The sequence below is a fragment of the Protobothrops mucrosquamatus genome, unplaced genomic scaffold (genome assembly GCF_001527695.2).
Source record: "Protobothrops mucrosquamatus isolate PMUCROS unplaced genomic scaffold, P.Mucros_1.0 scaffold1199, whole genome shotgun sequence".
Taxonomy (NCBI): domain Eukaryota; kingdom Metazoa; phylum Chordata; class Lepidosauria; order Squamata; family Viperidae; genus Protobothrops; species Protobothrops mucrosquamatus.
In genome coordinates this window covers 53,582-72,744 of record NW_015387410.1, presented here as the reverse complement: position 1 = coordinate 72,744, position 19,163 = coordinate 53,582, and the positions used below count along the sequence as shown (strand labels likewise).

The 19,163-nt window shown below is 41.2% G+C and overlaps 2 protein-coding genes across 2 annotated transcripts in view; one reads left to right on the top strand and one right to left on the bottom strand.

Moving 5' to 3' along the window:
- Positions 1 to 16,406, bottom strand: part of LOC107291849 (protein regulator of cytokinesis 1) — a 33,969-nt gene extending 17,563 nt beyond the window's left edge. Inside the window, exons 1-8 of the mRNA XM_029285025.1 lie at positions 16,267 to 16,406; positions 14,216 to 14,348; positions 9,565 to 9,687; positions 7,708 to 7,941; positions 6,611 to 6,784; positions 5,466 to 5,618; positions 5,212 to 5,359; positions 1,767 to 1,903 (exon numbers count right to left, since the gene is read on the bottom strand). Of these exons, the coding sequence (XP_029140858.1) occupies positions 1,767 to 1,903; positions 5,212 to 5,359; positions 5,466 to 5,618; positions 6,611 to 6,784; positions 7,708 to 7,941; positions 9,565 to 9,687; positions 14,216 to 14,348; positions 16,267 to 16,289 (1,125 nt within the window). The 5' untranslated portion in view covers positions 16,290 to 16,406. The remainder of the gene's footprint in view (positions 1 to 1,766; positions 1,904 to 5,211; positions 5,360 to 5,465; positions 5,619 to 6,610; positions 6,785 to 7,707; positions 7,942 to 9,564; positions 9,688 to 14,215; positions 14,349 to 16,266) is intronic.
- A 2,227-nt stretch (positions 16,407 to 18,633) lies between these two features.
- Positions 18,634 to 19,163, top strand: part of IDUA (iduronidase alpha-L-) — a 51,603-nt gene continuing 51,073 nt past the window's right edge. The window contains exon 1 of the mRNA XM_015820879.1: positions 18,634 to 18,780. Within this exon, the coding sequence (XP_015676365.1) occupies positions 18,638 to 18,780 (143 nt within the window). The 5' untranslated portion in view covers positions 18,634 to 18,637. The remainder of the gene's footprint in view (positions 18,781 to 19,163) is intronic.

Sequence of the window (19,163 nt, the reverse complement as noted above, 5' to 3'; positions counted from 1 at the left end):
GGGTGCGCTTTAAGGTGTTAGTTACCACCTTTAAAGCGCTCCATGGCATAGGACCTGGCTACCTCCGAGACCGCCTTCTGCCACAGATTCCCTCCCATAGACCGGTACGCTCCCACAGAGTGGGTCTCCTCAGGGTGCCGTCGGCCAAGCAATGTCGGCTGGCGACCCCCAGGGGGAGGGCCTTCTCTGTGGGTGCCCCACCCTCTGGAACGAACTCCCCCCCGAGATCCGGATGATTCCGGATCTCCTTACTTTCCGCCGCGCCCTCAAGACATGGCTTTTCCAGCAAGCGGGCCTGACCTAGGGAGGATTTTAGGTAGGGATTTTAGGTGGGGACGTTTTTAAAAAGTAATTTTAATGGGAATACAGCAATCAATATTTGGCTTTTAATTAGGTTTTAGTGGGGTTATTTTGTGTATTTTTGTATGATTTTTTCTTTTTGTATTCTGTATATTGTATTTGTGTTTTTAATATGCTGTGAACCGCCCTGAGTCCTACGGGAGAAGGGCGGTATACAAATTAAATTAACATAACATAACAACATATATGAGTTTTGACTTAAATATACATTCTGGTTAAAGACAGGGTTAGGGAATGGAACTCGTTCATAACTCAGGGACTGTAGGAAAAGAGAAGGCAGAGCTGAGAGGGGGACAGAGTTAAGTGTGTCATCAGGTTAGAGTCATTACGTTCCCACAACTGATCCAAGTCCAACTTCTCCTGAATACCCCTGATCCTTATCCGGCACCAATTTAGTGTTGCACTTCAGTTGACTAGATTCTTGTCTATAAAGCTTCTATGCTACAACCTAATGGATGGTCCTGCCTCTTTGCACCTTACCTGTAGGAATGTAATGACTTTAAGCTGATGATGTGATTAACTCCGCCCCACCCCCAGTTGTCAGCTTTTCTCCTACAGTAATGCCTGTATTGTACCTGAATCAGTTTTAAGAATGCTAGAAATTAAAAAAAAAAGAACTATAGTTTCCAGGTTTTAAGAATAAGATAATTTCTCAAATAAACAGGGTTTCTGATTGAAATTGAGCTGGGTTTCTTCTCTCAGTCTATTAAAATTTGCAGTTATCTATATAAATAAAAATGTAAATGTTCGTTTGTTCAAAATCTTAAATCTCCGAAAGTTCTTCACCGATTGCTTTGAAAATTTTGACACAACGTTGCATTCGAATACGCGCGTGTTTTTATATACCTACTATTATATAGATGTCACACCTGTGACAGGTAAACATGCTTTTTTTAAAAAAACAGCGCCATCTGTTGGACGTAAAAGCAAACCAGACAATCTCTATATCTGCACAGACACTGGAACAACAAAAAATATTGTATACCCACAAGCATTGTGAAATTAAACATATTACAAACGTGCGCTTTCTCTTTTCTTTGTTTTGCAACGCGTGGCTGGGTACAGCTAGTAAAGAATAAGATCAATACAGAAATCAGCTTCACTGATCTCATGGCAAAAAAACCCTATTACTTTGAATTTTATCATCATTGCAACATCGTTTTTCTACCATTTACTTTTAAAAATCAAATATCTTTCTTCCCATTCAGCTTACTAGGTTGGCATTCTCAAAATCTGTTTTTTTTGGGACAATGGGGAGATATTATAACTCTTCTGGAAAATTCCAGCACTGGGCAAATACTGTGTTCTGACTCATGTCAGAAAAGAGTATTTGCCGTAATTTTTTTAAAAAATAATAAATTACCCCAGGCAATTAAAAAAAATATAAGCACTAAAAGAGCATCTACCTGTAATTCAATAAAGCAGTCCAGAATGGCCTCCCATTTATGAATACTATCATAAACACACTTGGCTTCCTCATAAAGCACTTTTATTTTGAAAAGTTCCTCGTCATGATGGCTCAACAATTCTTCTGAGAAATTTTCTATATAAATCAGAAAACACACCTTTCATTAAACCTTGCAAAAAATAACAGACCAGAAAAAACAAATTCATTGTGTCTGAACCCAGAAAATGTTTTACCATTTGTCCCACTATTCCAATAAACAATAGAGATAGTTTTTGGGTTGCATTCAAAGTTATGATGCTGCTGAAATAGGAAGACTTATAACGAGTCCTCAGAATTCTGGCTGTCGTAGCATATCCAGTGTTTGTGATCTGGGTACTCTATGCCAGAGGTGCCCAAAATGGGACCGGTTCCATGGAGAGAGTTTTTCCATAGATTGGAGGGGGCGTGGTTTTGTGTCCTGCCTGAATCCCGTAGATGGGGCTTTGCTTGTTTGTGCGGCCCAGATGCTGGCATGCTGCGGCCCGGTACTGGGGGTTGGGGACCCCTGTTCTATGATGGGCTTGATGCCAAAACAAAGCAAGATTAGACATATACTTCAAAAGAGACCAGGAAAACTGTAATTGGAGCGTTTGTCTGGCAAGAACAAAGAATGTTTATTCACAGGGAATATGCACGTGTAAAGCTTGTAACAATTCTGCCTGGTTAAAAAACTGATAAAAATAACAGAAGACTTAGAGCATCTTGCAAGTTCAGCATGGACTAGATTAGCACAAGGATTTAAAATAGTCCCATAATCTTTGGCCAATGCTTGGCCAAGGACCTGTATAAACCATCATGGGTCAAGGAGTATTCAGTTGTACAGTATGTGGATGATTTGCCTTTAGGTAACAATACAAGGGAGAAATGTATAGAGGGAACTATACTGCTCTTGAATTGGCTATAAGGTGTCTAAAGAAAAAGCCCAAATTGCTCAGCAGGAGGTTAAATACTTAGGATATGGCATCTCTGCAGGACAGCAGAAACCATTAGCCCTGAGGAGGGAAGCAACCTGTCAATTAAAGCCCCCGGTTAACAGAAAACAACTAAAAGGATTCTTAGGGATGGCTGGTTTTTGTACAATTTGGATTCCTAATTTTGGATTGTCAAGCTTCTTTATGAAGCTGTTAAAGGAGGGAGGGGACAGGGAAATATTTGAATGTACTGAAGAAAGCCAACAAGCATTCACACAAATAAAGAGTTTATAAGAGCACTGGCACTGGGGCTTTCAAACCCCATTAGACCTTTAACTCTCTTTGTACACAAGTGGAAAGGCATTGCAGTGGGAGCTCTCGCCCAGAAATCGGGCTCATGGCAAAGACCTGTGGCATATTTCAGTAAGCAGATAGATGGGGTGGCATTTGGATGGATGGCTGTTTGCGAGCAGTGGCCGCAAACAGCCCTGCTAGTTGAAGAAGCTCAAAGATTAACACTGGGACAGCATCTCATAATCAAGTCCCACCCGGGGTTCAAGAGCTTATGGAAGTAAAGGGAGCATTTTGGATGACTGGGAATCGCCAAGCAAAATATCAGACTCTCTTGCTTGCCTGGCCAGCCATACAATTAGAGGTATGCAATACATTCAATCCAGCTGCACTCTTGCCCCAGATGGATACGGAATTATATCATGATTGTGTACAGGTGGTGGATTCAGTCTATGCCAGTAGACCTGATCTTAGTGATCAGCCTATCCCAGGGGTAGGCAACCTTGGCTCTTTTATGACACGTGGACTTCAACTCCCAGAATTCCTGAGCCAGCCATGCTGAGGGGAAAGGGAGAGGTTTCCAAGCTGAGCCATGCTGGCTCAGGAATTCTGGGAATTTATGAGTCATAAAAGAGCCAAGGTTGCCTACCCCTGGTCTAAGCTGTGACAGACATCTTAGGTCTACGGCTGCTGTTTAATAGAACCAAATGACTGGATGGGAATTTGTATTCTGAGTTTCCTGGTTACCTATTTCTTTTCAGGACATTGTATGTTATGGAGGACTTTCTCTCTGAACTGTGCTATTTGACAGAACATTGGACTGACATCTGAAATCATAGGGACCTTGAACAATCCAGAAAGGCCCTGAAGGAATACCGACTACTTCCTGGTTTGGTGGGCTCCAGTCCCTCAATAATGCCATGTATCGTATACAGGCAGTGGTGGAATTCCTAGCTAATAAGACTGGGGAGCTTTTTATTGCTGCAGCAAAAGAACAAGAAGCTATATGACAAATAATAATTGAGAATAGAATGGCTCTAGATATGGTATTGGCATCCAACAGAGGTGTGTGTGCGTTAATTGGACAACAGTGCTGTGTGTATATTTGCTGAGGAAATCCAGAACTGAGCTGCACACATAGCATAGATAGCTGCAACCCCACACATAAAAAAAAATGGGAAGGCTGGTGGCATTGGCTGACAGGATGGTTACCTGATTTCAGCTAGTTGAGAACCCTAATGAGCCTAATGGGTATAGTCATTGTTCTCTTAATCACCTGTCGTGGATTACAATGCCTTCCACTTTGCCTTTCTGCCTGTAGGCAAACTATGCGGTCTACCTGTACACGGATATTGATGCTAGGTGAATCTTGGAAAATGAAATCATTTTCAGATTCAAAGGTGGGGGGGAATGATGGGCTGGATGCCAAAACAAAGCAAGATTAGGCATACACTTCAAAAGAAATCAGGAAGCCTGTAATTGGAGCATTTGTCTGGCAAGAACAAAGAATGTTTATTCACAGGGAATATGCATGTGTAAAGCTTGTAACAATTCTGTGTGGTTAAAAAGCTGATAAAAGTAACAGAAGACTTAGGCATCTTGCAAGCTCAGCTAAAAGCTAGGAATAGAGATGGCCTGGAGCAAATAGGATGTGTATTAGATAACTCCTGAAGCATTCATTAGCCAAAGCTTTGGAATAGGGACAGCTAGAGACCAATAGAATTGTTAGATTATTGCTGAAATGTTTATTAGATGATATTTCTTATATATCCCACCTTATCCTGCCTTCTACTTTAGAGAAAATGTATAAAACTTTATTAATTCTGGGGTTCGAGGTTCCTTGGCATTTTGGCCAGGATCCCTTTTCTTGGAGCGCTTCAATAAAAGCCTGAACCTCGTGTCTGGTGTTCTTCATCGGCCTCAGCACCAGGCTCAGACCCGAATTGGGGACAACATCTATGTCATCGAGGCTAGCTGCACTCATATGATCATGATTTCGTATGTTTCCTGCCAATTTCCCACAAGTCAGTGGGGAAGCCAGCAGGAAGTTTAAAATTGTTCCGGCTACTTTTTCACCCATGCCCACAGCAACCCTCTCATATGCTTTTTTAAATCTCTTTGCTTTCAAGCACAGGACTTCCCATGCGTAAAGTAAATAATGATTACATTTAAAATTTAAAAACATATGCTACAATGAGTTACCATCATAAAAGGGCTGAAATGCGGCTTTTTGTTCATCGGTATAAAAGCATTTTTGCCAATAGCTCTCAAGTTCTTGCCTGACTTTCAAAGTAATTTCTTTAAGTTTCTCTTTCTTCAGCTCTTCTAGGGTTTGCAATTCTTTCTCCCACTAATGAAAACAAGATGAAACCATTGTCAATGGTTACAAAAATATACTTAACGCATTACATTCATGTGAGTAGTGGAGAGAGAGGTCAAAATTCTCCTTCTATTACCATATTTGTGGCTTCGCAGATGGAACACAGGCTGGTCATTTTTGTGAACTGTTCTTGTTTTTCTTGTGGCCACTGAAGTTTGTCCCACAGACGTTGAACCGCTTTCATTATGACTTCCTTGGTGGTTGTCAGAGACTCTTTCCTCTTCTGCAACTACAAAGGCACACTCAAATCAGTATATGCAAAAAAGGTTATCTAAAGAATGGAGAACTAAGAGTTTGGTTTAGTGGTTAAGACACTAGGCTAGAAAGTGGGAGAGTGTGAATTCTAATTCCACTTTAGCCATAAAAATTAGCTGGGTGACTTTGGGCCAGTCATCTCTCTCAGCCCAACTCATTCTGCAGGGTTGTTGTTGTGGGGAAAATATAAGGAGGAAGCTGTGTTGGATATGTTCACAGCCTTGAGTTATTTGTAAAGATAATAAAGATGGGATACAAATGAATAAAAACTAAGGCAAGTGAACTGTGTTTCTCTTTAAATAATAGCCTAAAGGGAAAAGCAAGTCAGATCTAACAGAACCTATGTTGACTAGGTAAGTCAATAGGGAAAAAAGGCCCAGTTTCCATGTTCCTTTGCTCAATAAAGGATAATGGTTGATACTGGAACATGATCTCGTTCTCTCTCTGTATGTATGTTCAAACGTTGTAAGAGACTGAAAACAATAATTAAAATGCTATTAAATTGCTTTTAATAAGCATAACCTTAACCTTGTCAATCGTTTGCACAGGCTGCTGATACCGGACAGATCCAAAAGATGAGCCTGAGCTAAAGAAAACACTAATTAAATTAATTAAAACTTAATTTATTATCATCCTTACCATCACCCCTTTGTAATGTTACAAAGTCTAGTATAGGGGTGTCAAACCCGATCACATCACAGGCCGTTCCATGATGTATTGGGACTTGTGTTGCCTTTGCGGAACCAGGGTAGGAGTGGCCTGCGCAGGCCACATCCAGCCCGCGGGCTGCGTGTTTGACATGCCTGTCTAGTAGGCTGATAAACCACATTGTATAAATGCTATGAATCCACACCAAGAAAAGCTGAGATACTTTCATTTTGGAGCCTTCCTTGCTTTTTATGAAATATGATGTTAAACAATATTGTGAGTTAATAGTTCAAGTAATCGATTCACAAAAAGCCCAACCTGATGGATAAGCAGTTGGAGATCTTCAAGGTATTTTTTTGTAAGGCAAATGTACCCTTCTTCGTCGTCACATAACGTATTATTTTCCAGTGTTCCATCAGGCATGTGCCCAATTTCTTTACTATATAGTCTGATTTCTCTCCTCAGTTCATGAAACTCTTTTAATCTTTGTTCCTGTTCAAATAAATAACTCAATAGATTAAATGTCTTAAAATTAAAGAGCTCATTTTAATTTATTCCATTTTTATTTTTACCGTTATGCAATTTAGAATCTGCCCAACTCATAATATCACAAAGGAAATTAAATACCGTATTAATAAGAAAAAAAACCCAAGACAAAAAACAAATACAACAAATAAGATGGGCAGGCACTGCAGCATGGAAGATACACTTCCTACAGTAGTTCCTAAAAGATAACACCGATTGAAAGGGTCTGGAGCATGCCAATCTTGTTGGCTCATATCAGCCAGGCAGATACCATGAAAGATAGACAGTCCCCTTAAAGTCTTAAACCATGGCTTTTTCAGCAAACTTGGGGATTCCGTGCCAACAGTGACTCCATGTATTGGCTGCATCATGCATAATATTCTGATGTATTCTTTCATTACTTTTTTTTTAAATTTATATTTGTTTTACTTGGTTCTTGTATACTGTTTCAACTGTTGGTTTTACTGTAAGCTGCTAAGAGACAACTTGTGTGGGATGGGTGGCGGTATAAATTTGATAAATAAATCACTTATGGTCCAGCTAGGGAGTTGCCACTCTGAAGGTACTCAGGAAAACTGTCCCCCACAAAGAACCTTGTAAGAAGAGGTTATTAGTTGACTTTCCATTAATCATAAAATAGAATCTCTGCATATTCCTCCATGTCATGCTTAATTTGATTACAAATTCTTTGCATATTCTGGATGAAAGTCAAAGTTTATCTTCTGGCAGCAAACTTTATAGAATTTTCAGTGCAGATGAGATGAAGAACAGAGAGATCTCACCATGTTCACTCATTCTTTTTCGCTCAAGAAAACAGAGTACTCATTTAGCTTATTTTTTTCACTGCAATGTCTGATTTGCTAATGAAGAGATATAAATCAGTACCGTACTTTTACTTCCAGAAGATTTGTAATATGTTCTTTTAGTTCTTCCAGCTCTGTGGTATTCGGAATACTGCCAGTAGGGATATAATAAGGGGCTACACAAAGCTCTGTACACAACGCCTGATCTTCTCTCTGTAGCTGTGTCAACTTTTGCAGCCGCTCCTGTTTTTCTTCAAGGGCTCTTTCTAAAGCCAGACGATATTCCTTCGCTGACTGAAGGATTGTTAGGCCATCATCAGCCTGTAAAGTTATACAGCAAATATAGATATAGATATATATTTAGCACTTCTGTGAGTGGCCTCTCTCCGATTGTTTGGTGATTCTACTAGAACAGAACAGAACTGGAACGGACCTTGGAGGTCTTCTAGTCCAGCCCCCTGCTCAAACAGTAGAACCTATACCATTTCAGACAAGTGACTGTCTAGTCTCTTCTTAAAAACCTCCAGTGATGGAGCGCCCACAATTAAATAGGGTTGGTTCTGCTATGTGAAAAGAGCTGGAATCAAGCCACCCCAGGGTCAACTTATGTGATGGTCGCCAGTGAGTTTGGGGAGCATTAACCCTCAACCGTCCCCCCCCCAAGTAGGAAAAGTCCCAGAGGGGAGGAGAAACGTGGAGAGATTTCCCAGCTCACTAGATCTAGTACAGCAGGCTCCGTGTTCCATCGTTACAACTGGACCTTGGACCACCTTTTCTATGGCTACCTTCATGCTGTGAAATGTCAGCCCACCCACAAAGTCCACCTGGCCCAGATCCTGTGGTTGCAAGGGAAAGCCTTAAAACATGGTTCTTTCAGCAGACCAGTGGGTGATTTGTAACCCTATGATAACAGTGGCATTTTACAGCTTGACTCTTCTTATTTTCTTCCCCAATATAGGTACCTAAGTGTATATTCCAAAGGTGAGGCTGCAATGGTTAGTATCTTGGCTAACTCTCTTCCCACAAGGGAAGAGGTTTTGGGGTTTTTTGCTTTATGTTGCCTGCTGAGTCTTGGCTTAAAAAAAAGGTCAAAATATTCAAATAGCAGAACATCTCTGGGGAGTTGCAGAGCAAGAAATATCTGGTGCTAAATAGGTGCTGGGACTCTACAACATTGAGATGCAAGAAGCCTCACGCTTATCATTCCTAGCATGGAACTCCAATTTATAGAAGTAAAAAAACAATAGACAGCCATTTACAAAACTCTTTAGCCAATGAACAATTGAACAATCAACTGAAATAAGCTTATTACTCTCCCCTTTGCTGAGAAACACATTATTTCCCCTCCAATTTGCTTCAAAAAGAAATCCCTCAGAAAATTCCTATCTCCGTCATTCAAGCTGCATTCAATTTAATTTACAGTTATTTGTTTTTTAAATACTTATTACTAAAAAAGTCAAAGCAGCGTTTAGAAAATGCTAATTAAAAAATTCTAAAACATTAAACGTAGTAAATACCAAAACCATCAATCTGAATATTAATTTGTACTGCAATTTTAAAAAATCAATTAGGGCATGAAATTCAGGAGATGAAGAGGCAGTCTGGGTGATTTTTATTTTTTGCAAAGTCTTTATAATAAAGACCAATTTAATTTCCACCAGATTCCCATTTCACATTTTGAATGTGCCCAGCAAGAAAATTATAATACAAAACCACTGGAAATAAACACTGGACATTCTCAAAACGTGTGTCACATATCGGATAATATCCTATTTTTGATAATACACAGATTCCATGTATTCCATCACAGATAGTGAAATACAAAAGAAATGGTATTTTCAGAATTGTGCCAAGATGAAATTATAAATAAAAGTCATTTATGGCAGCTTAATATCACTTTAGTTTTCTGTTCTTGGGAACAATCAGCAGCTGAAAAGCACTTACCTGGTAAGGGTCCAGACCAAGTTGATCTCTCACCATATTCAGCTGGTTTTTGTGAATTTCGATGTTATTTTTAATTTTTTCTTTTAAGCTGCTTTCTTCATCGATCATTTTGTTCAGTAGCATCTGTCCAGAAACCCCCATGAAACATGTCAGCATGGGTTTATCACTGATTTAACAGTTGAACTGCTTACTTGACCAGAACCCATCAGAATCTGTAGCTAGAATAAAGCCTCTGTCAATTAACCCAGGATTTGATGTATGTCCAGGGGCAGTCAAAAAAAAGGTATCAGATTGTTGTCAGTCATGGCTTTCATTCATGAATGTAATGAAGAGTTTTGCTGACTCTGTTTCCTCTGTATCCCTCATGCCATTTTACACATGGTTTCATTGAAAACAAATTTGGGGCATGACAACAAAATCGAGAATAGCTAAAACTAGTCCTCCATATTTCCCTGCTACAAACCAAATGTTGCGATACATCAGGCAAATAAAATGATTACTTTCTAAAAAAGTGAAAAACCGAGTACCTGTAATTGGGAAGAAGGTTTTTAGTTTATAATACTTTGATCTAAACTATATTAAAGTGGCAGGCTTTTTATTCTCTCCGGAGAGACAAGCCAAGAGGAGGGAGAGCGAGGTAGGAAGTTTATTCTCAGGAGAAAGAATAAAAAACTTTTTCGCCAACTTCCTACCTCGGTCTCTCTCCTCTTGGCTTGTCTCTCCGGAAAAGAAAAAATAAAATCTTCCCCCAGTCAATCTCCTCTTCCCCTTTAAAAATCCTCCCCAAGAGCCCTGTCCCCCGGAGCTCCCGACCTCTCTGCCGTTAGGTGTCTCGAGGCCGTTTCGGAGGGTCGGTCACGGCTAAGGAGGGGGGTTGAGAGGAGAGGCGATGTGAAAGAAGGAAGGAAGAGAGGAGGTGTAGAGAAAGAAAGGAGGTACGAGTCCTTCCCCACTACCCTCCCCCTCTCTAACGGTTACGACGATACAACGACGACCAGAACGATAGGACGCACCCCCCCCCTCTGTCCCAGTGAAAGGAAAGCCATGTGGCTGCGAGGCTGGCGGTGCTGGTGGGAGGGGAGGGGGCTGCGCCGATCTACAACCTGGTTGAGTCCATCAAAGCCAGAACACACTCAGCCTCGCCCTGCCCCCTGGTGTTCACGCAAATGGAGTCCGGTGTCTCTGCTGGCTGTCTTGCCCTGCAGGACGGCGCTGGCCGTCTCCTGTGCGCACAGGGAGGGGGGAGGACAGAGCCAGCGGGGCAGCTCCTTGCTGGTTCCACTGGATCTTAGTGATTCCACTGGATCTCCAGTGGTTCCAGAAAAAGGAAGGAATGGAGGGAGGGAGGAACAGAGGGAGGGAGGAACAGAGGAAGGAAGGAAGGGACCATATCCCGGCGGTCGGAGACCCTCAGATCTGCCCCAGTCCTGCCCAGGCACCCCTAAAATGAGTGATGTTGAGATAGCCACGCCCCCCCAGTAGGGACATGCCCATCCCGGCCACACACCCCAGGGCAACCATAATGCTGATGCCGCCCTCAATGAAATTGAGTTTAACACCCCTGATCTAAACTATATTAAAGTGGCAGTTGCTGAGAGACATGTTGATACTTGGATTAGAGATAAACACCTCTTTCCTTGAGCAACTTATTTTGCAGGGGAAAAAAGTACTGTACCCTGTTTCAGGTGCTTTTAACTTTCCTGTATGGTTAGAGAGACATATATTGGATTTAATGGATCATTCAAAGGCCAGCTTTCCAGGTTTTTAAGTAGCTGTCCTAAGCACATCAATGTTTTTCACACATTTCCAAAGGCGATAATATATTCAAACAAGTGAATTTTGCTTGAAGCACAATACATCTTAGAGTAACATCCCTCCCCCCCCACCCAGGTTTTCCAAAAATAAATGTTAGCTATGTTTATTTGAATACAGCATGCAACCTTTAGGAAAATTTTCCATAAAATTTGCAAAGACCTTTGCACAGGACTACTAAATAAAAAATAGGAAAAAAATTGATAAGATAATTTGATAAGGTGCCCCTACTCCAGTTTACTGTATTGTATTTCAAATAATTCAAGATAACATTGTTTAATATTTTTCCTATTATCTTCCCATCAAGTAGCTTTCTTTTTCTAGTTTCAAAATCTCTGAAAAGCCTGCATTTTTATCATTACAATGAAAGGCTAGAATTATGCAGAATAGTCTGATCTCCAAACACATTATACATTTCAAAAACTTTACTTGGCATTGTCCGCATATTTTTCCCAGCTGTTGACTTTGTCTCAGTCAGCAACTTTACATATTTGAAGCCTCAAAGTACTACAATTGCGACGCTGGGACATTTCCAGGTATGTGGGGTGAAATCATATTGGACTTGTGGGGGGGGGGGCAATTTGAAAATGAAAATGGATCTTCAACTTACACAAGAACTATTTAAAAATTATTGTGCTGAGAATGGTTATTTTGGGATAATCATAAGATAGCATGATCACAGGCAGACTGCCTGTGATCTATCTCTATTTTACTTCAATGAAACCAAAATTTCTAATTTATTTTATTTATTTATATTTGAATTTATATCCCGCCCTTCTCCCGTAGGACTCAGGGCGGCTGACAATCTATTTAAAATACATACAAAACAATACAAATTTAAAATTAATTAAAAAGAATATTAAATATTTGTCGAATTTAAAATATAATTAAAAACCCCCTAAAAATTACCCTAGGCCAGTCCTGCAAGCTGGAATAACCANCAATCCACAGAGCTCCGGCAAAGCCTCCCAGCCAGTGCCGATTCCTCCCCCCAACTCTCCTCTCCGCTACACTTTCTTCCTTCCTTCTCTCCTCCACATCTCTTTCTTTCCTCCATGCTCAGGAAGGGGTGATGGGAGGGGGAGAGATTGCCAATGCTGCTATGTTGCTGCTGGTCTTGCTATCCTGCGTGGGGGGGGGGGTCTGTCCCAGTGAAAGGAAAGCCATGTGGCTGCGAGGCTGGCGGTGCTGGTGGGAGGGGAGGGGGCTGCGCCGATCTACAACCTGGTTGAGTCCATCAAAGCCAGAACACACTCAGCCTTAAATCCATGGGGCAGCCTCGCCCTGCCCCCTGGTGTTCACGCAAATGGAGTCCGGTGTCTCTGCTGGCTGTCTTGCCCTGCAGGACGGCGCTGGCCGTCTCCTGTGCGCACAGGGAGGGGGGAGGACAGAGCCAGCAGGGCAGCTCCTTGCTGGTTCCACTGGATCTTAGTGGTTCCACTGGATCTCCAGTGGTTCCAGAAGAAGGAAGGAATGGAGGGAGGGAGGAACAGAGGAAGGAAGGAAGGAAGGGACTATATTCCGGCGGTCGGAGACCCTCAGATCTGCCCCAGTCCTGCCCAGGCACCCCTGAAATGAGTGATGTTGAGATAGCCACGCCCCCCCAGTAGGGACATGCCCATCCCGGCCACACACCCCAGGGCAACCATAATGCTGATGCCGCCCTCAATGAAATTGAGTTTAACACCCCTGATCTAAACTATATTAAAGTGGCAGTTGCTGAGAGACATGTTGATACTTGGATTAGAGATAAACACCTCTTTCCTTGAGCAACTTATTTTGCAGGGGAAAAAAGTACTGTACCCTGTTTCAGGTGCTTTTAACTTTCCTGTATGGTTAGAGAGACATATATTGGATTTAATGGATCTTTCAAAGGCCAGCTTTCCAGGTTTTTAAGTAGCTGTCCTAAGCACATCAATGTTTTTCACACATTTCCAAAGGCGGTAATATATTCAAACAAGTGAATTTTACTTGAAGCACAATACATCTTAGAGTAACATCCCTCCCCCCCCACCCAGGTTTTACAAAAATAAATGTTAGCTATGTTTATTTGAATACAGCATGCAACCTTTAGGAAAATTTTCCATAAAATTTGCAAAGACCTTCTTTGCACAGGACTACTAAATAAAAAATAGGAAAAAAATTGATAAGATAATTTGATAAGGTGCCCCTACTCCAGTTTACTGTATTGTATTTCAAATAATTCAAGATAACATTGTTTAATATTTTTCCTATTATCTTCCCATCAAGTAGCTTTCCTTTTCTAGTTTCAAAATCTCTGAAAAGCCTGCATTTTTATCATTACAATGAAAGGCTAGAATTATGCAGAATAGTCTGATCTCCAAACACATTATACATTTCAAAAACTTTACTTGGCATTGTCCGCATATTTTTCCCAGCTGTTGACTTTGTCTCAGTCAGCAACTTTACATATTTGAAGCCTCAAAGTACTACAATTGCGATGTTCCACTGACGCTGGGACATTTCCAGGTATGTGGGGTGAAATCATATTGGACTTGTGGGGGGGGGGCAATTTGAAAATGAAAATGGATCTTCAACTTACACAAGAACTATTTAAAAATTATTGTGCTGAGAATGGTTATTTTGGGATAATCATAAGATAGCATGATCACAGGCAGACTGCCTGTGATCTATCTCTATTTTACTTCAATGAAACCAAAATTTCTAATGGAGCAACATTTGATGGCCAATATCGCATCATACCACAAAATAGCAATTTCCCCCTAAAATGGGTTCTGGGAATTGGTACTGGATGTTTCGTGCAATCCAATGTCACATAAGACACTTTACATTTCAAGGCTGTCACTCTGATCCATACCTCAATGTGGGACTTTGCAACCTGCATGCGTTCAAGCTGCAACTCTTTGCTAATTCCTATTGACTTCCACAAATCTAGAAGATTTCCCAGTGCTTGATTCACACTATTGACCAGGGAAGCCGCCAAAATTTCACTGAAAAAGAAAAGAGAGCAATTTCAATGCCATGAGGACAGTTAATGCACACATTGCCTTTACTCCCAAAGGTGCTTTTTCAAAAGGCAACTGGACTTTGTTTGTCCTTGAAGACATTTTGCTTCTCAGCCAAGAAGCTTCTTCAGTTCTGCTCCCTACATCAGAATTCTCATTTGCATCGCATTAGTATTAATATTAGACATCAATGTAATACATTAATACTTTTTTTTAACAGAAAATGTCAAAGATTGAACTTCATCTATGATCTAGTGACCATCACATGTGATTTTGGGCACCCTGTAAACAACAAGCAGCCAAGGACAAACTTGGCTTCTAACTTGTTAAAAGATGGCTAAAACAGAGTACTTAATCAGTAGAAGGAACTTAATGCTGTTCATGCATCTCAGGGTCTTGAGAAAATAGCCCTGGCAGTATACATGTGCTCCTTCTTTTTCTAAAAATATATAACATGCCCCCAGACTTATAGTTCTTGTAGTGTTGATTTCTGATAACTGCTTGGACAAGTCCCTATAGCAGTGGTGGCGAACCTATGGCACGGGTGCCAGAGGCGGCACTCAGAGCCCTCTCTGTGGGCATGCGCGCCGTCACTCCAGTCCTAGGCCTTCAGCTGGGTTTTATAAAAACCTTTTCGCTTTAGGCCTCTGCCGCCGTGTACAAAAAAAAAAAAAGATTCAATCAATCAGTCAATTTCAACTTCTCATGGGGAAAAAAAAAGATCTTGCAAAGTTGGAATTGATTGATTGAACATTTTAGTCCCACCCAGTCTGTTGTTACCATCGCAGCCATACCCACTCATGGGCCACACCCACCCAATGGGCCACGCCCACCCAGCACCAGAGGATGCATAAGTGGGTTTTGGGTTGCAGTTTGGGCACTCGGTCTCTAAACGGTTCACCATTACTGCCCTATAGTTTTCTTGGCAAGGCTTTTTGTACTGTTTGGCACTGCCTTCTTCTTAGGACTGAGAGAAAGTAATTACTGAGTGTAGCCCAAGTCACCCAACTGGCTCAATGCCTAAGGTGGGACTGGAACTTACTGTACCAAACTGGCTCTCCAAAAACTTCTGTTATTGGAGGTATAAAAGTACAATAAATGTAAATCAAAAAGATGTTTACAAGGATAGAGGTCCTTCAGTGATTGAGAAGACTAGAAATTTGATTAAATACATCAAATACAAACATAAATTTCGCAGATTTCCACTCAACTATAAATCTCAGTGGAAAACACCATATGCTTAATAACAAAAGATAAATTTACAGTAATGCATTTGAGTGTTCAGAACACACACACACACCTTGCTTTGAAACAAAGTTGTAAAATAAGCCAATGTTGTTGTCCTCATAAGATGCAACAAGAGATGGACAGGGAAGCCCCGGAACATCTTTCCCAAAGCAAGCTGGTGACTTTATGTAGCTTAAAGACACACAGTTGTGTAGCTTAAAAACCCACAATTGATATGATAGAATAAAGGCATCCTAGAATCCGGTTTGACTCCTGGGACTTCATGGACACACCCATGCTATTTTTTTTTTAATTTTTTGGCGGCCAAATGTAAGTGGTTAACCACTGCCTTCTTTTAATCTTTTTTTTTAAAGATTTGCCTGTCCACCTTTTATTCTTTTAAAAAAATTCCCGGACCATAGCCCTGGTCTTTCGGTGTGAATTATAACCAGCCAAACAAAGCTTCACTGCTTAGCTGTCAAAAAATGAAACCGTATTGCGGCTGGGGGATCCTTCCCTTGCTTCTAAGGCTGCTTTTCGAGGGAGAAGAGAGTGCCATGGCAATAAAGGGGTTCCCACTCCCAAGGGAGCCGAGAAGTCCGGTCGCCGCTCAGCTCTCCAGAGGCAGACGGTTCCCTTCCCAGCTTGGCTTCAGAGAAGTCCTTCACCCTCTTACCTTTCCCGCACAGGTTTCGCCATGAGGACCTTAGAGACGGCCGTTGCCGCCGTTAACGCCGCCGCTATTCCCTCTGCAAGTAAAATCCGAACGGGATGCTAAGCTAAGACTCAAACTCACAGACGACGACGCCGCCGCGCACCGCCAAAATTCAAACCGTTTGATTGAACAGCAAGCTGGGCCGGCGCGCCTTTTGATTGGTCAAAGGGACAACCCTTAGTGCGTCATTTCCGGCACTGCCGAATCAGCAAATCAACGGGAGAGAAGAAAATGAGAGGGTGAAGCTCGCTCGCCTTTAATTGCAAAGCTCCACCGTTGGCGTTCCGCATGAGATGATTGGTCGCCAGGCTAGGAACGGAGTGACGTCTTTGGCCATTTTCTTTTCTTTTCTTTTTTAAGCCAGAGGAGAAAGGAAGGTGCGAAGTTAAAGTAGAGGCGGCTGGGGAGATTAAGGAAAGTTTATAGAAGAGCAATCCGATTTCATGTTCACTTCATTTGGCTGTATGGAATGGCTGCGCTCTTGGCTAGTCCAGTGCCTCGCTGAAGAGATACTCCGGAAGGCTGCTTCGCAAATCAATCCCATTGACTCTAATGGAACCTGCTCGCTAGTAAATGAATTTGGCTTCATTGAAACTTTACAGCCCTCGATGGTTTCTTCGAATACGAATCCTGTTTTGTCCAAAATCGTATAGCAAATGCAAATACTAAATCCCATTTCATATAGGATTAACCCAGTGTTTCTCAACCTTGACAATTTTAAGGCATGTGGACTTCAACTCCCAGAATTCTACAGCCAGCATTGCTGGCTGTGGAATTCTGGGAGTTGAAGTCCACATGCCTTAAAATTGTCAAGGTTGAGAAACACTGGTTAACCGATTGCGGTTTGGAAAGGATGTATACCTGCGTGGTGTTAAAAGATCAGTCGAGATTGAATGAAACTTGTAGAATTACATGGGGGTTTCTTAATTTGTAAAACCACCCGTCTCAACAAGTGACTCTGGGAGGCGAAAAACAATAAAACAACTACCACGGGGTCAATTAAATGTAAAAATTATGCTGCCTAGCAGAGAAAAACAACAGTCAACAAGAGTTAGTCTTTTCTTATCCTTTAGCTTAACCTCCAGCTTCCCTAGTTTCCTAAAGAACTATATGAGAGATGAATAAACATGTGTGCATGATATCAATTAAACATACTACCTATTTAAATAAACCTTAATGGTAATTGCTTGTTGCTCACTCTTACGTTATGTCAGAAGTTGACTGAGCTATGCAGGGAATTTGCTCACTCCTGGGTAATAAGGCCCAATATTTGACAAGTCTTAAGCAGAATGGATCATTATCCACAGTAAATGGGCTGCAGTATTACAGCCTTTGAGGGGTCCTTGGTGCTCTCTGAGCTTGCTTGTTTTCTTGCAGATGTTTCATTACCCTAACTAGATAACATCATCAGTGGTAATAAGGAGTGCTGTCTGCTGTCAGTTTATATGCTGGTGTCTTGCCTGGCTGGGTCAGTGTGGTCTTAAGGATTCTTTGGTTGAGCTGTTTACTAAAGGCTCTTTGACAGTTTCTTGATTGGGGTATTGTTAATTTGATTCTTGCTCTGAAGGTGACCTTGGAGATAATCTATGTTGATCTGAATGTCGATTACTGGTGGAGAGGTGCTGGAGTCTTTTTCTCTTTTGTGCTGGTTGATTGTCTCTTTTGCATAGTCTATAGATGTTAAATGTCTATGTGTCTATTGATGGCTGATTTGTCAAAGTGCCAGGCTTCTAGAAATGCCCTGACATTTTTGGATTTGGCCTGGTCTAGATTGTCACATTTTCCAGACGGGCAAGACACCAGGATATAAACTCATTTCAACCCTGAGCTACAAATTCATTGAGTACAGCCTTTATTTTCCTCTTCCATCGCAATCCTTCAGTTTCCTCGGAAATACGTCCCTAGTACTGGCTGGAGTTTCTTACTGCAATAAGGATAATTTTCTTGCGAGACAGCTCCATCCAACCAGGTTTTAACTTGGCATCGGATGGAAACTATTCGTTTGCTTTTGGGACAAAATGTGATCTGGCTGAAAGGAAAAGCAGGAAGTAAAAATGGAGGGAACGACCATATTTTGTAAAAAGGGGGTATTGATAAAAATATGGTGAAAGCAATTATGGAATAAAACAGGAGGCAGTAATATCTCCAACGTCCATTTTCTCAAAAAAATCTATCCCCTATATTAGCGAAGATAACATTGGATCGTAAAGCATGAAAAATAGCTAATAATAGTTTGGATATCAACTTGCTCCCCCATTTGAGGAATAGAATGTGCCGGATAGTGGTGTCAAGCGCAGCTAGAAAGGCGGGGCAATTTCAGATCCTTTGTACTATGAAGTTGGATAAAACATGGAACTTTGCGGGGTTATTGAGCCTAATCATAATGAAAGCGACTGTGGGATCTGTTCATATAAACGTGGATCTCTCACGCCCTATAGGCGAGTTGAGGCATTTTTGGAAAAGCACGGGATATTGGTAAGAAATGACGGATTGTTTATGCAGTGAAGTCGTGAGGTTTGTAGTTTGAAATCAGCAAATTGAAGACAGATTATTTATATATTTGCAGTTAACTTCGCAAAGTCCAACTTTTCCCTTTTTTATAGTACAAAAATAAGGTAAAGCAAAGGTAATCAACATATGCATTCCTCTATCCGATACATACCTCAAGATTGGTTTGTGATAAATATTTTTTATGTGAATTGTCTGTGCATACAATCTGTTCAAAGTGAGACTTAATACAATTTCCTTTAGTCCTGAAGTTAGGTTGCAATTCCAAACACGCTGTAGCACAATATAGCAATAATTATTTCTTTAAGAAAGCATAATTACATTGTGGAAAAATGAGCAATGAATTCAGA